Below are 15,293 nucleotides of genomic sequence, written 5' to 3' on the forward strand. Positions count from 1 at the left end.
GCAACGAGTCAAAAAAAGAGAAAAATCAGAATCGAGTTTAAGAAAGAAGCGAAAAACAATTGAAGAATAGGAAAGAAGTGCCATATTTATTTGTTACCAAAATTCGAATTGGGAACAATTTTTTAAACGATGATTCGGTGGTGCTAATGAAGCGCAAATGTTGGTAAATTTTGTTGGCAGTATAAACCTTACTCAATGGACAAGGCTTTTCGATGTCATCGAGCGATGGAATTTAAAACAAAAGTTTCAAAGCGGAATCAAGAATGAAAGGAAATAAACCTTTTTATTGTGACCCATATCAGCCCCATCTTTAATAAGATTTGCAGCAAAGAGGAATGAGAAAAGAGATTCTCTCATTAAAATAAGTCTTAATCACTGTGGGAAACAGGAAAACCCTTTATTTGACTCCCACAAAACTCACGTTGTTTCTAATTCAGTTTCGTTTCTAAGTCGATAGGAAATGCCGAATTACCTGCTTATAAGTGCTGAGGGATGAGAGGTTTTAAATGGTACGGAATGTTTAAAACAAGTTAAGCGCTCACGACTTCGCGAAATTGTAACAGCAAAGCTACCACTTTTGCCTATCTTAATAATTATGAAGCACAATAAAATTCTTACCAAATTAATAAAAAAGCCTAAATATTGATAGCCTAAATACCATTAATAGGTTGTGTCTTGCAGACCGTCAACGATTTTTCGCCAGGTAGTGGTGCGAGGCAAAACCATCGATAAAACAGCATTTTGGAGGTATGGAAGGATTTCGGATTATAACACTTCTGTAAATCGAACAACCATCAGACGAAAAGTTTACCTTCAACGTAGCACGCTCATCTTAAAGCTTTTTTAACGCAAAGTAGTTTAGAAGCAGAATTAGACAACTATCAAACAAATGGTGGGATAAACGAATAGGGGGAATGACGCTGAACTTGTGCAACCAACTTAGTCCAGAAAGGCTAAAATTGTCCAAAATTCTTTTCAATAAATTTCCATCCCTTTTAAAACTTGACAACTAACGAAGAATTTTTGGAAGACTGAAAATACATCCGAAAAAAATATGAACAAACACCATTCCCCTACTTTTGGATCACATTCAAACCAGATGGATTGATAGGAATGACTGATAAGCCAACTGACCTTGGAGCGCGAGATGAAGAGAAAGCAACCGGTCATAAGGAGTGCCTGGATGGTGGTCTGGCAGTCGGAGATCTTAAAGCCCTTCAGGAAGAGCACTGAGAGACTGTAGGCAGAGATGAGGCAATTAATGGCGAGGATTTTGAACATCTGCAGCGTCGTCACGAGGGTGCAGCGACCCTGGCGAATTATGTGACAAACTGAAGGGAGAAAGCAGAGATATAAAGGAAAAAATAAGTACCATCACACAGCGCAAATCGTTACACCAATTTCTAACTGCGTTTAAATGCAACAAATAACAACGCACTTGTTAAATTTTATAACACGCGAGCCTCTTGAAGGGTAAGGATAATGATCTTGACAAAATGGAAAGTGCCTCAAAAGCATTCTAAGTCATGAATAATGTTAATTTGAAGTTCTACTTGACAAATAAACCACTGCATCCCCTTAGCACTAGATGTTGTTTGAGACTGTGGATTCCTTATCAGGACAGAACTCCAACAATCATCACGGCTATTTGTTTCATCTTATTTAAATTAGTGAATCACCAAATTCTGTCGATAAAAGTGAAGCAATTATAGCCAATCTATTCACAAATGGTACCAAGACGTAGGGGTAGAGCATAGTAAAAGTCCCAAACACAGTGACAATGAAAAAAAAACTGGAGAAAAAGCGTTAAAAGTCACTTTGCCTTAGTGATCCCTCAACAAGGTGGCAAAATTAGCATCAGCATAGACGAAAATTCCTAAAGATTAGCATTTTCCTACTTCAAGTTGCAGCATAATGTTGAATGATGGGGGTAGACGATCGTTAGCAAAAAATACTCTATATTAGATGCATACATAACACAAGTAAAAAACCAGGGGAAAAACATACTTGTGGCCTTTTGAAGATAAACTGGTGCCGCAAGGCGGCACCAATTGGCTTCAATTAGCGTTTGTCATGCTACGAAGTACTTAACATTCGGTCCGAGGCTGCACAAAATGTCTGATTTTAATAGAGCTCTAATCTCTAAATTTAAATTTATGCTGTAAAAAAACTTCATTAACACTACTTGAATGAGTGAAAAATTATATACCCAAACTCCGAAGCTATAATTTGGAATCTACGTCCGGGAACAAGTTGCACTAACTTCAGGCGCGAAAGCAGAAAATAAGCAAAATCTGGAATAATAAAAAGGCAAAATTTAAGATCAATTGGGGGAAATAATTGGCAGTAGAAAGATTGCTTTTCTCTCCAGCCATTACCCTTAAACCACTCCAGCTTTTTTAAGTAACAAGGCGCCAGCGGAAGCATCAACTAAACGATTTGAGTTCGTTTTGCTATTGTATAAAAATTAAATGTCTCAAGACGAACTGCCGAAAACAGTAGTCATTTTGCAACGCCATTTGGCACGTGGAAGAGAAGGAGAAAAGTAGAAAGTAAGTAATGAAACCAAAGAAGGGAAATAGATTAAAATCGTACATGTATAAACCGCCTCATTTGAGAGATCAAAAAAAAGAAACGATAAATTGGGTGGTTGATATCATAGTTGCGAAAAAGAAGGATGGTCTAAATTAGGGCAGTAACCAACCTCCAATAGCGGAAGACATCTTGGCGGTAAAAGGAGCAGCAATGCTGGCGTCGCCCAGACGTACAATCGGCACCTCGTCATCGGCAGCAAGGTCCTGGAGTGTCTTTGAGTTACCAAAGGGCTGACGGTGTCGTCCGGATTGTGGCTGCGTCACCGACAATGGTAACTGGTACGCTGATTTGACACCGTTTTTCGCAGGTGTCATAATCGGAGTCTGATTGAGCAATGCAACGCCTAAAAGGAGACGGCGCAAGAAATGTGACGAAGTGCAAAAACCATGTCTTTGTAAAAAAATAACAACTCCTCTATTTGTTTGAAGTTGACAAAAGTTAGCATGATAGAAGCGCTGCAAAAGAATTTTGAAAATGTTGATTTTTCGTCTGCGTTTAATACCCTCTCCCGAACCGAAGCCAGTTCAACAGAGCTGTTTCTTTGTCTTCAAACGGTGATTCTTCAATGCTGCTGAAAAGTCAGATAGCCAGAGAGCGTTATCAAGAAGCCGTAAGTAAGTTGGAGGGTTGAACTTACGATAAGTTTTAATAGGCTGCCACAATTTAGTTTCGGTCTAACATTATTGTCCAGCCGCAAGTTGGATTTCTCTGTTTTGTTAATTTTAGAAAAGCAAGAAGCACTGTTGGGAAACTTTAAAAGTAGGTATTCAGAAATGTTAGATTCCCGTCACACTTGAACATTCTGCATCGAATCACACTCCGTTTCGCAGCTAAAAACTACGAGCAATCCACGTTGTCACTCGGTCAAGGTCCGTATATTTCTGTCGCCAATTTACTGGATAGATGCAAAACACTCGCGATTTGCAGCGAGTGGAATGATCCACTTGACCCCTTATGGACCAATTCACCTCGCCCTAGTGCTTTACTAGTTAAGAACAACTACAATGGGTCGACGATTAAAGAAATTTGTAAAATTTAAGGTATAAAGGGTTGTTTAAGAGTCGAAAATAATGAAAATCAAGAAGAGAAACGATTCCAAAAATTAAAAATCGGTGGTTTTGTAAAGGATCTAAAAGGTCTACGTGGGAATGTAAAGAAAACAAACGAATAGTAAGTAGTTCTGCCCTTTCCCAAATTATTCGTGAATGTCAATCCAAGCAGTTCACGAAAACGGTAACTCAAGCATTGATGTAACAAAAATGTTCGTAAACGATCGCTGAATAATCAACCTCTTCCAGAAAAAAATAACTAAAATAGGAGCTAATCCTGTGTCCGATTTCAACAATCAGAACAAAAAGTGTCAAGTGGGGATGCGGCAGCAAAAAAATGGTCACTGACATTCTTCAACCCTAATCAATGTATCGGAGACACCAAATCAAATAATGAAGCAGCGAATTGGCACGCAATGAGTCTAGACATTAAGATAGCTCATTTTTAAGGTCAGCAAAATTTTCAAGGGAATAAATGATGTTATTTGGTAGGGATGAAAAAAGCAGAAAGGCGTAAGCTCAGGCACATTTTACGGGCTTGTCAAAGGGCGCTAAGCCTGCTTTGTAGGTAATATAGTGATAATCCATGACAGCCCACTAGTGAGAACTAAATCTTGTTAATGCGTCTTTCACTTAGCATTACTGTTAATAAGATCGAGGGATTTTACGAGTTGATTAACCTAGGTTGAGCTTGGCAGGACAAGACTGAGAATCGTGACCAGTATTAGCGTTAGGTCGAGGAAGCATAAGAACAGTAAGGATATCAAGCTGGTACCATCCCCACGATTATTGAATGGAGTTCCGACCAGAAGAAGTTCAACAGGAGAAGAGCGTTCAGGTTTTAACTGCACCAGACTTAAAAGCGCCACACCTGAAAAATCGGGTCATTTATAAACAGTGATTAATCGGAATGAGATTAATTATCAATGGCACGAGAATCACCCACCATGTGAGCTACTATGCGTTGCAAAGACTTTTATGGAGTAATTACTTATACCCTTAAGCTACTCTTGCAAAAAATGACGAATTCGGGGTGTTGTACAGGAAAAAAAACAACCAATACTTACCCTATCGAAGCTAAGAGATAACTGAAAGACTAGTTTGATTTGATACAGCAAAAGCAGTTTTCGTTCTATTCCCTCTTCACATCCATTCAGGAAGCGAAGTCTTTCAGTAAATTTTGCTGACACAAACACACACACACGGTTGATTGAGATTCGTAAGATCACATCAAAAATACGACAGAGGTTATTTTAGGTAGAAAACCACAAAAGATAAGACTCATTCACTTTGTTTTTGAACTATTTTCTCTTGAAAAAATCAGAGTTACACCAACTTTTGAGCGATGGTATAAAACACATTTCACGAATCCGTTATCCAAGCTTAACACCATCATTTATTTAAATAAATACGTAAAAATAAAAAGGCAAACACAAGGGTTTTTTTCCCATACGGAAGCAATGCTTTTAGTAAGTCTAAACATAACTCAAAGCAGAAAATAGCGTGCTAATGGAGGCGGAATTTCGGTATCAGCAGAATTAGTCAATTCTAAACGAGAAAAAAAAACGACCTAACACTCATGCATAATGTGATCCAACAAAACGAGGTTATAACTACGCGATTTTAGAATCCGAGCCGAAACCACATTAACTACATGAAAATGCCCTCTCGTTAGCTCTTTAACAAATAATCCGATTATTTCCACACTAAGATGATGTCTATAGCTTCCTTTGTGGAAAAAAAGGGAAAAACTCCTAAAAATTCTTCAAAACGTCATCACTTTCTCGTCAATCCATTAGTCTAAATCCGCACTGGCCTGAGAGATTCACTCACTGTTGAAGCACTATAAACCAAAACTGTAATAATTGGTCAGGGGCTATAGCACTCAAAAATGCCCAACTAGGATTTGCGAGTCCGATACTAGACATGTACTAATGAATGATGAAAGGGCTTTCAGCGAGGGAATATTTAGTGACACTAGACGCTACAACCACCATCGGCTCATTAATAAAAGTGATGCTCGCTGCCTCAATAATTCCAGGTAGATTAATTAGGCTGCTTCAAAGACCGTATCCACCTTTAATGAAAACAGTGACAATAAAAGACCATCAGAACTCGTTAATCAACCTGGTGTTAGTGGTTAACTTATCTGAGCCGATAGTTGTGGCTTTTTCCACAACCTCGTCCACGGAAAGACCAGCCTTATTAATCATGGAAGAATCGATTTCCTGACAGATGTCATATGAATAAGTACCACGAAGGCAGCAAGGATCGAGGACATCATTCGATTTAAAAAAGACCATAAACCGGTAGCAGAGCATTTTTAGTAGCTAACACGTCTACAAACATGTCTAAAATGGCATAAAAGGTGAGGAAATTTACGAGAAACATGATGCAGGCGATTGATTTGAGCATCGTTAAAGTGTAAAGCCCGTCCGATAAATATTCAGAGTGAGGAAAATAGTCAAACTGTCCTTCTGTGATATGAATAATGATGGAAGTAATTAATCACCCCTTGTTTTGCTATCCTAACGAGACTCGATTAGGCACGTCTAATTTAACTAAGCATTGGCTAACCCCGTGGCAAAATATGCTAGCTCTTCACTCCTAAGGTTACATGCAGAACCCGCGGCTTTTCCATACACTGCGCGCGAATTTCCAAAGCCACATTTCAACACAACGCCAAGTAGCAGGCACTGCGCTCCTACTCGCTCACAAATAACGTACCAGTCGACAACTATGCCATCAGTTCAGTAAACGTAGTGTTCTTTTCCACTGTGAGAACTTTTAATTTCCCATTATTCCCCTCCTTCAGAACCACAATAACAAAAAAAGGGAATTAATAAGCCACCATCACATCGCTCAATACACGTAATTTTCATCTGCGTATGGAATGCAATACACTACTCGCCCTAATTCCCAGCTATTGAAATTCTTTTTCACTAACGCGCTTCATCTAGCAATGAACAGTCCCCATCTTGTTTGTAGTGCACTCTGTGAGCAAGCTGTGTCGAACTAAAAGACGATGTCATTTTGACGTTATCGTTTAATTACACCCTCTCGGTTTAATTTTGACAATTTTAGGACAGGAACCAGTCAGGCTGGTTGTGCCGATGCTTTGACCGCGTGGGAGGAAAAATGCAAACAAGCGTTGGGATAAGATCTTTTCCCAAAAAGCATGATCAACTTCCTCTTTCTATAGGAGTTGAAAAATGAAAAAAAGGAGCATTTTAATCGGGTCCATAATATAACCACATTTTCCTTTTCTTCTGCCAATTTTAGTTCGATCAGTTAAAAGAAATTACCTATATTTTCAGCCACATAGTTGCATAATTGCTGTACATTTCGGTAATCCATTTCATTTAACAAACAGGTTTTCTACTGATTTTCTTTCTGTAAAAGTACAATAACAGTAAGATCGTCGGACTTGTTCAGCATATTCTTTTCCCTCGTTTTGAAGAAGTCTGGGGTCATTTCAGAAGTCCATGAGCACATGTTTAAGTACAAAATTGCCATGGGATTTCAGATCACATCACCCGGCTAAGACACCGGGTAAAATGAGACAAATGATGTCCCGAAATTATGACGCAAAGGCCAGTCAAAGTTTACAATCAACTTGATTTAATTGCATCCAAGTGACATTCCTCTGTAAAATGGCGTGAAATCCATCGGATCGAAGCAACAGAAAAGTAAATCACAACTATTCGGCAAATTAGAATAAATAATAATTGATACGAACATAAATGAAGCAAGAGAATGGCTCACCGACATGCGCCTGTTTGAGAGCTCCCACATCGTTAGTGCCATCACCACACATAAGAGTGGTGTAACCCAGCTCACGCAGACTAGCAAGCACAAACTCCTTCTGGGAGGGCGCCACCCGTGACAGCACCTTCGCTTTGGGCAGCATACAATTCAGTAGACTTTCACAGCTACCGGAGGAGGACGAGGAAATGCGGCGAAGTTCTTCAATTCCGTCGCCAGTAAGGCAGAACTCGTATTTCCGCGCCAGCTCCCGTGTTGTTGTCACTGTACCACAGGGCACTACCACCTTGTCATCTACTGACTGCCAGTGCCAACTGTCATCTGCATTAGCAACAATGTAGGAGAATCATCTTTACTTCAATTATAGGCTTTACAAAACAACTTGGCGCATCCCATAATTTGGTCTTGACTTTGATGGCTTGGATTTTTTGCTCAAGTTGCCTAAGCTACTAGTCTCCCAGGTCTTTTCGTGCATTAATAATAAACCTTTAAACTTTTTGCACGTTAATAATGCATTTTCACCCGTAGCAATGATGCGTTTGTGTTTAAGAAGTTAATAGACTCATTTCAATTGTACAAAACCGAGAAAAGTGAAACGTAAAAAGCAAAATGAGCTACGGATATCATGCGCGGTTATTGTGAAGCTCGTTTTTTTGAGCAGACGCATGGGTGTGGTGATGGAGGGAAAGAATGCAAAAAAGCACTATGCAGGTGTGTCTGCATGTAGCAATGCAACAAAATCTACCACGTAAATTCTATTCATGAAGTTATGAAAGTAAAATTTGCTGAGAGATACCTTTGGCACTACAGATAACTATGAATAAGCACAAATACTTCCTTTCAAATAAGACAGAAGGGTTTCGGCGATAACGTGTGCAGCATAATCGTGAAGAAGTCAATTTGACGAGTTGTCTTTAAGAAAACCTTAGCCAATTGAAATGAACATTTGTTAATGTAAAATTGCTGCAAACTTCATAATTTTGATGTACTCCGAATGATAGGCATGAATAAGAGAATAACTTGACGGAAAGGTTTATTTAGGGCTAGAAGCGGTAACGAAGGGATGGCAGAACACTAACTCCATTCCTTCCGATCACGATAAAAAACTGCCAATTTTTGGCAAAAATAACTTATTTTCGTAACCCCTTCATTTACCACTCCCTCGCTATCTACTTGATTCAATAACTGTTTAGTGGCTTATATCTAAAATCTCCTAGCTTCAGTAGGAAGAAAATGTTGAGAAAATAAGGGATCAGTCACTGTTTCAAGAGCTTATAACTCAATTAAATTTCATGCAAATACAACAATGAAAATGAATTTATCTGTATGCATGGAAGAATAAAACATCATCATAAGGCATAAAATTCAATATACGGAGATAAAATTGAAGTGCGGAATCTATTCCAGTTTGACTCGTGGAGGAATCACTTATATTCGGATTTTTCAAACGATGATACATCAAAAAACTACCAACGACGCTCCTGAAGTTAGAAAAAAACCTCCGGAATAGAAAACTAGCAAATGGACTCACTTAAAAATAGGGAACATCCTTTTTGTTTTGCAAAGATAATTTGGAATCATCTACCATATTTCTTTGCCGATTGGTAAAACCTCTGTTAACTCGTGCAAATAGTAAACTGTAAGTTAGTAGAAGAGGAATCTTGTGGTACGAATGGAACACACGGAAATAGTGAAAAAGAGGCCCATTGATAATACCTCCAAGCTGTGCCCTTTACGTTGAGTTAAATAGGATTTTGGAAAAGATGCACTTTCTTGTACCTAAGTAAACGTTCGTGGAAAAGATTCTCAAAGCTGGAGACAGCAAACTTTCCAAACAAAGCTTGTTGAAACAGTGATAAAGTCTCAAACACTTGATATGTCCTGTGCGTAATAAGTCGACCCAAGGGAAATTACGACTTGACCACTTGAACCTCCATGTCCCTTTTACGAAGCACATCCAGATTGTTTTAACTTTTTCCATTTCATGTCAAGGTCCAAATCACGCTCCAACGTCAATCACGAAAAAAATAATCCGGTTGTTTGGCTTAAAAACTTGCTTTGATGGGGATTCAACGTTTAGTGATGGCAATAATAAGTAGTGGATCGAGAACAGATTTAATTATTTTTGACGGATCGCTTTTGATATTCACATAGAACATCAGAAATTCTAAAAAAACCCAGCATCAACGCTACTTTCAACGTTTTATGCTAGAATAAGATCTGTTTTGCGTAGAGGAATCCGCTATGATCAAGCGATACACATTTGACATTGGAAAACACCGAAACACTTGAAGGCTAGTATATTCGAAACAACACTTGTTGCGTGAAGGACGAGGTCATTTCCTATGCCAACCTGAATGGTGAGCTAGTGGCAAAAGCGAAATAGTGTAAACTTAGGAGAACCATAAAAATGTAAAACCATAAAGAACGCGTTAAAATTCCTAGCGGAGTGAATAGCAATCCCTGCCACTCGATGCACTTTATGGAGGGCTACAGTTGAAGCGAACAGTAACAGAAAAATACATTAAAAGGAACCAGAATGACCAAGGTGCTGGGACAATTTTCAGTAATATGGTTGTGACTATCAAGCATGACGCGTCTTGAAAAAATTAACCGATGTTTGGTGTGACCATGGCTACCATTAGCGCGAGACAAACCTAGTGTGTCATTTCAAAAATGCGTGACTTATTGGGCTAAACCAAGAGCAGGATTCAGTACAAAAGTGAAGACTCACTTTGACTCCTTGTAAAATCAAAACTTTAATGAAAATGGACAACCTTGTGACTTTTCCTTGTATGCCTCCCAACATCTTTTTGCAGACTTCGATAGGAAAAAACATTTCAGAAGGTAAATGTTTGGTGCCACCATTAGCTCTAAATACGTGAATCAACATGACAAACCACTTTAAAAGTGTGACCATGTAACAGTTCACTTAAGAGAGTCCATCCACGTTACGGAATGAAAATTCAACGTCGTAAAAGCATGTGATTAATAAAGCATTATTCAGTTGCATCTACTAAACAGCTAACAGTAGCAGAGCCCAAATAAGTTATTGCTATTGGATAACTAGGAGTAGAAAGCAAAAATCAGAAAAGACGGGAACCAATGAACTAATGGAAAAATAACATCCTTTGGCATGAATCCTCAAAATAATTAAAAATCAGACGGGTGAAAAGTCGGATTGGTATAGCGAGAAAAGAACACATCAATATTCTTCCGGCTGACACTGCAGAACATACCGAGTTCGTTGGGAGGCGTGAAGACGAGGATGGGCATATCCTTGCGCGTGATGCCTAAGAGATCACTCACGTGGCACGCGGTGAGCGGATTGTCACCAGTGACCATTGTGACGTGGTGCGATGAAGACTTGAGCATCTGGATGACCTTTAGTGAATCCGGTTTCAGCGGACATGAGATCACCACGAAGCCTGCGAAGGTCAGGTTACTTTCCACTTCCTCGCGCTCTAACTCGCGAACCTACGTGCGTACCGCAGGAGACCCATATCTGGCGTAAAACTAGCCCCACTTTAGTAAATCTGTCTGTTATGCGGTTTTGCTCTCTTCAGCCTCATAAAAGGAGTACTTTTGCCGCAAAATGAACAATCAGTTCGATTAAAAATAAGAAACAATATATTACTAGTAGTCAAATGTATGGCTAGTGCGCGTGATACAAATGCATAATTTGATGAAAGAACTATTTTCCTAAGAGTTATGCTGATACTGTGGAACTCAATTGTAAAGTTTTAAATTCATTCTTCGCTAACGTACAGAAATGCAATTTTACGCCTCCGATCGGTCTGTTGTGACTTTTCTATATAGTTTGCGATAATGCACGAATTTAAGCGAAAGTAAACTGAGTATTACGCATTTAAATCACAACCGAAATGTTCACAAATATTTACTAAGGTGAACTGACAGCACCAACTTACTGACCATTCATCATTAGTCTGTGAAAACATTTGTTTGAATTTGAGTTTTAGCTCATTTTTTATTAATTACAACGACACTCATACATATATCATGCACTTGATGAAAAAAATTCCCGATCACTGGAAAAGGGATTCGCCTCATGCTTAAAGCCTAATTGTAATCTTTCCTGGGAATTACTAATCAATAAAACCAAAATAAGATCAAATAACAGTTTTTGAAATTCCGCAATTTAGTGTAACCATGGGGATGTCTATTTAATTAAAGGAACGTGCAAATTATGGATACATAAATTTCCATTGCAAGTAATTCAAAATTTGCCTGCTGATGACTAAGTCGTCCCAGTGTCTTGTGACCCAGAGCAAGCACACGTGCACCCCTGCGAGCCATCTGGAGGTAGGCGTCGTCGTAGTCCATTGGCAAATCCACGAACATCGACTTGAGCACCTCTGGGGAACCCTTTACACAGGCCATGTAGGTTAAATCCACATCGGTTGTGCCCTGGTAGCCCACCACCGTTGACATACGTCTCAGCTGACTCGTGAAACGGAATCTGAGCGTGTTGACAATATAAAAATCAGCCTACTTACTATTCCCAGTAAAATTGGTTCAACGGACAAAGCATACCGCTGGTAAATGCGCAATGGAGGCGACCGGGGAGTGGTTTTGCCATGCACCACACCCTCAGCGTTGAGACTCCACCCGACAGCCTTGAGCATGGCCTTCTCCAGAGGGTCGCCAAGGAGACCGGACTCAGAATGGACAAGGGCATGGGCAGAGGCGAGAACTTGGATGGTGGGAAGGGGACACTTGCGTACAGGAATGATCTTTTCGGCCAGCTCACCACTAAAAAACAAGCATAGGCAATAGCGGCGGCGAATGAGTGAGAAATGGAATTAAAAGAACTCACTTAAGACCAGTGACACCTTCTACAACGACTTCATCCTCAGTAAGAGTGCCAGTCTTGTCGAAACAACAGATGTCCACACGACCGGCCAGAGGAATTCGGAAAGGCTCGGTACAGTAGATCACTATAACAAAGGATCCAACTGATTTAATGGGAAATTCCTAATAATTTTCAACACAGAAGATCAAAGAGACTAGATCAACAAAATATTACGGTTACCATCTCAAATAAAGCTGAGCTAAGAATTGCTGATTAAGTAAATACTATAATTCAATCAACCTCAAGAAAGATCCTAATTCTAAGCAAATTAAGTCTGTATTAACTAACTACTGCGAAATAAGTAGATTTTTAGGAGGGTCATATATTTGGTATGCATGAAAAGTGCTTTTAGTTTGAGTATCTTTAGTAGAAAATAGGCTCATTAATTTGAGTAAAAGTAGCATTGAAATGATTTCCGAAATTAAAATGACGGGATTGGCACTACCGGATAAAAATCTTGTCACAGGTCATTCTTAATGAGCACTACAGAACTCTGCTTCAACAATGACGTATCAACAGGCGCAGTAGTTTTTTCTCCACGGGTTGTGAAAGTTCTACAGCCAAGAGGCATCAATTTTGTCTGAGTAAGGATTTCAGGCGAAAACTATGCCTCCTAAAATCATTCACCATACGACTTATGACCATTTAAGCACCTTGATTTTCAGCCAAAGTAGGTTTTTTAAGAGTTTGACACTTGAGATCAAAGGTACCGACTAAACCTCAATGTAAGCACTTTCACGATCAAATCTTAAGTACCTGTCGTAACACATGTCTCTGCGACATTTTGCCCCTCAGTGCTATGCTTTCCGACAAGTGGACTTAGCACTTGTCCTGTCAAATTAAGTACAAGCACATTCACAACCAAAAAATTATTCATACCCAGAGCCACATAATCTGAACTACCATAAAGAAATGTATTCTTTTCTTCGAGTCAAACGAATACGAGCCAATTTTATAGTTTCCTTAAAAAAGACTTTCAACGAGTAATCGTACTTTTAAAGAGCAAACTTCAGAACTAGTTTAAGAAATGTAAATTTTAAATCTATGAGGGTAGGACCGAAAAGACTGTCAAAGTGCACAAAACGTGATATGTAACTTCTAGCTTCCAAGGCCCAATTAATGTATCTTCTGCTCTGAGAATACTTTAAAAAGCCGATTCAGCATCTAACTGGAAATTTGAAATTAGGATAGGGAGACTAAAAGGTGTGGGGCAGAAAAACTCCCGAATCGCACGAGGCTCATCCTGTAAATCTGAAAAATCTTCGTGGAATAAACGGAAGCTAAGATGTCGGTATGCATTGAGCATTCGGTTCGCTTAAAGAGGGTAATCGTGATAAATGGAATTTTTTTAACATTTAAGCACCTTTTCCATGAGACGCTACTAAAATATTAATAAGTAGCAGGATATAAGACAGATCTTGGCAGTTCTCTGGGGTCACAGGAGGTCTGAGATTTGCAAATTGGGAAACTCAATTCAGCTAAAAAAGCCTTTGTAATCAAAAAGTGGGACGGAAAATCATCTTTCGTAAAATTTTCAGACAACACGAATATACCATGCGTGTTACCACCTTTAGATCATGCCAATCACCTATGACGAGGACAAATCGCACAGATAATGTCGTAGTATGTTAATTGACAGTTTAGTTTTGCACCAATGTCAACCACCCTCTGTCTCCACTTCAGTTGCGCGAGGTTCTAATCACATCGTTCACACCTCTAGGCTGTAACTCTTCCTTATCACTACAATAGAACTATCTACAGACAACCGTTTTAAGGGAGATAACCAAGGAGTGACTCCAGATGATTTGAAATCTACCATTCAGGAGGTTTGCGATTCCCTGTAAGTATCGGCTTTAAATATTCTCTCCGCCACTCGTTTATGCAGTGAGAGGGATCCATATACCCTTATTGAGCAGAAAAGGAGTGAACGGATGAATGAGCAAAAGACGTGCTGCATGCAAATGCCGGTGCATGCAGTTCAGTGCGCCTAGTAAGGTTGGGTAAAATGAGGCGGGATGAGATGGGTTGCAGAAAAGCCAACGTACGCATTTTGGAGAGGGAGGCGAGGGAGGTGTTGACAGCCAGGGAAAGCTCGATGGGCAGCTCCTGTGGAATGACCGAGGTGATGATGAGGGTGCACTCGAGGAAGAGCTTGTAACGGTTCCTTCTCGGGTCTGCAGTGCCTATAACCCATTGAAGGGTGAAACAGACCAAGATAATATTTCCATCTTTCACCTATGCCCGCTAAAAATGAATCATTCAATGGTTAGAAAGCTCGGATAATAAACGAACAGCTAAGCATCCGTAAATATATATAACAGCTCAAGGTTTTCTAACAGCCAGCGAAGTCATTATTCACGTAATTGTAGCACCGATAAATCACGAAAGGAAGCCTGAGGCTAATCGAGAAAAGAGTGAATTTACGTATAGCAATCCGAGTTCACCACTGAACAATGATTCTTCCAACTCGCAGCCAAGTTGTGAAATCCTACAAAAGCCTTACATTCATCCCAAATTTCACAATACTTTTATATGTAGCCTTTGTTAACGCAGTGCCAGATGGACCTCACATTATTTCTCGTCCCCGACAAGTAAATTATATGAGGCACTTTCAGAACTAAGTATCGACGGTCATGAAAATGAATAATTTCTAGGCGGTCCTCTCAGAGGTTCAGCTGAGTACATTTGTAATGTCTGACCCCAACATTTTACAGAAATCGTGCATAATTTTCGCCGCGGATGATACTAATGCGTGGAAAGATTTAAGATCTGCCTTGTTTCCCAATTCTGAAGCCGTCGATTTTTTAAATCGAATAAGCAGTTTGTCGTTGCACACATAACAATAAAAGAATAATTTAATTCAAGAAGGACAACAATAAGCACAACTTAGGGTACATGAACATTCCCCAAAGGATTACTATGGGACGAAAAATCGAGATTCTAGAAACTACTCATACCACTGGTTATTTAAGAAACATAACTCTAGCCTATTGGAGGCATTTTCTAACAAT

General features: G+C 39.4%; 1 protein-coding gene across 1 annotated transcript in view; it reads right to left on the reverse strand. All coding sequences in view use genetic code 11, as the record gives it.

Annotated features, from left to right (window-relative positions):
- The window catches only part of EGR_00586 (putative cation-transporting ATPase), a gene marked incomplete at both ends in the record, with an annotated part of 46,675 nt that overhangs the window by 10,516 nt on the left and 20,866 nt on the right, over nt 1-15,293 (reverse strand). The window contains 8 exons of the mRNA XM_024489835.1: nt 1,135-1,331; nt 2,705-2,938; nt 7,410-7,730; nt 10,649-10,886; nt 11,625-11,889; nt 11,964-12,182; nt 12,247-12,367; nt 14,328-14,465. Coding sequence (XP_024355832.1) covers nt 1,135-1,331; nt 2,705-2,938; nt 7,410-7,730; nt 10,649-10,886; nt 11,625-11,889; nt 11,964-12,182; nt 12,247-12,367; nt 14,328-14,465 — 1,733 coding nt within the window. The remainder of the gene's footprint in view (nt 1-1,134; nt 1,332-2,704; nt 2,939-7,409; nt 7,731-10,648; nt 10,887-11,624; nt 11,890-11,963; nt 12,183-12,246; nt 12,368-14,327; nt 14,466-15,293) is intronic.

Source organism: Echinococcus granulosus (assembly GCF_000524195.1).
Source record: "Echinococcus granulosus chromosome Unknown EG_S00002, whole genome shotgun sequence".
NCBI classification, from domain to species: domain Eukaryota; kingdom Metazoa; phylum Platyhelminthes; class Cestoda; order Cyclophyllidea; family Taeniidae; genus Echinococcus; species Echinococcus granulosus.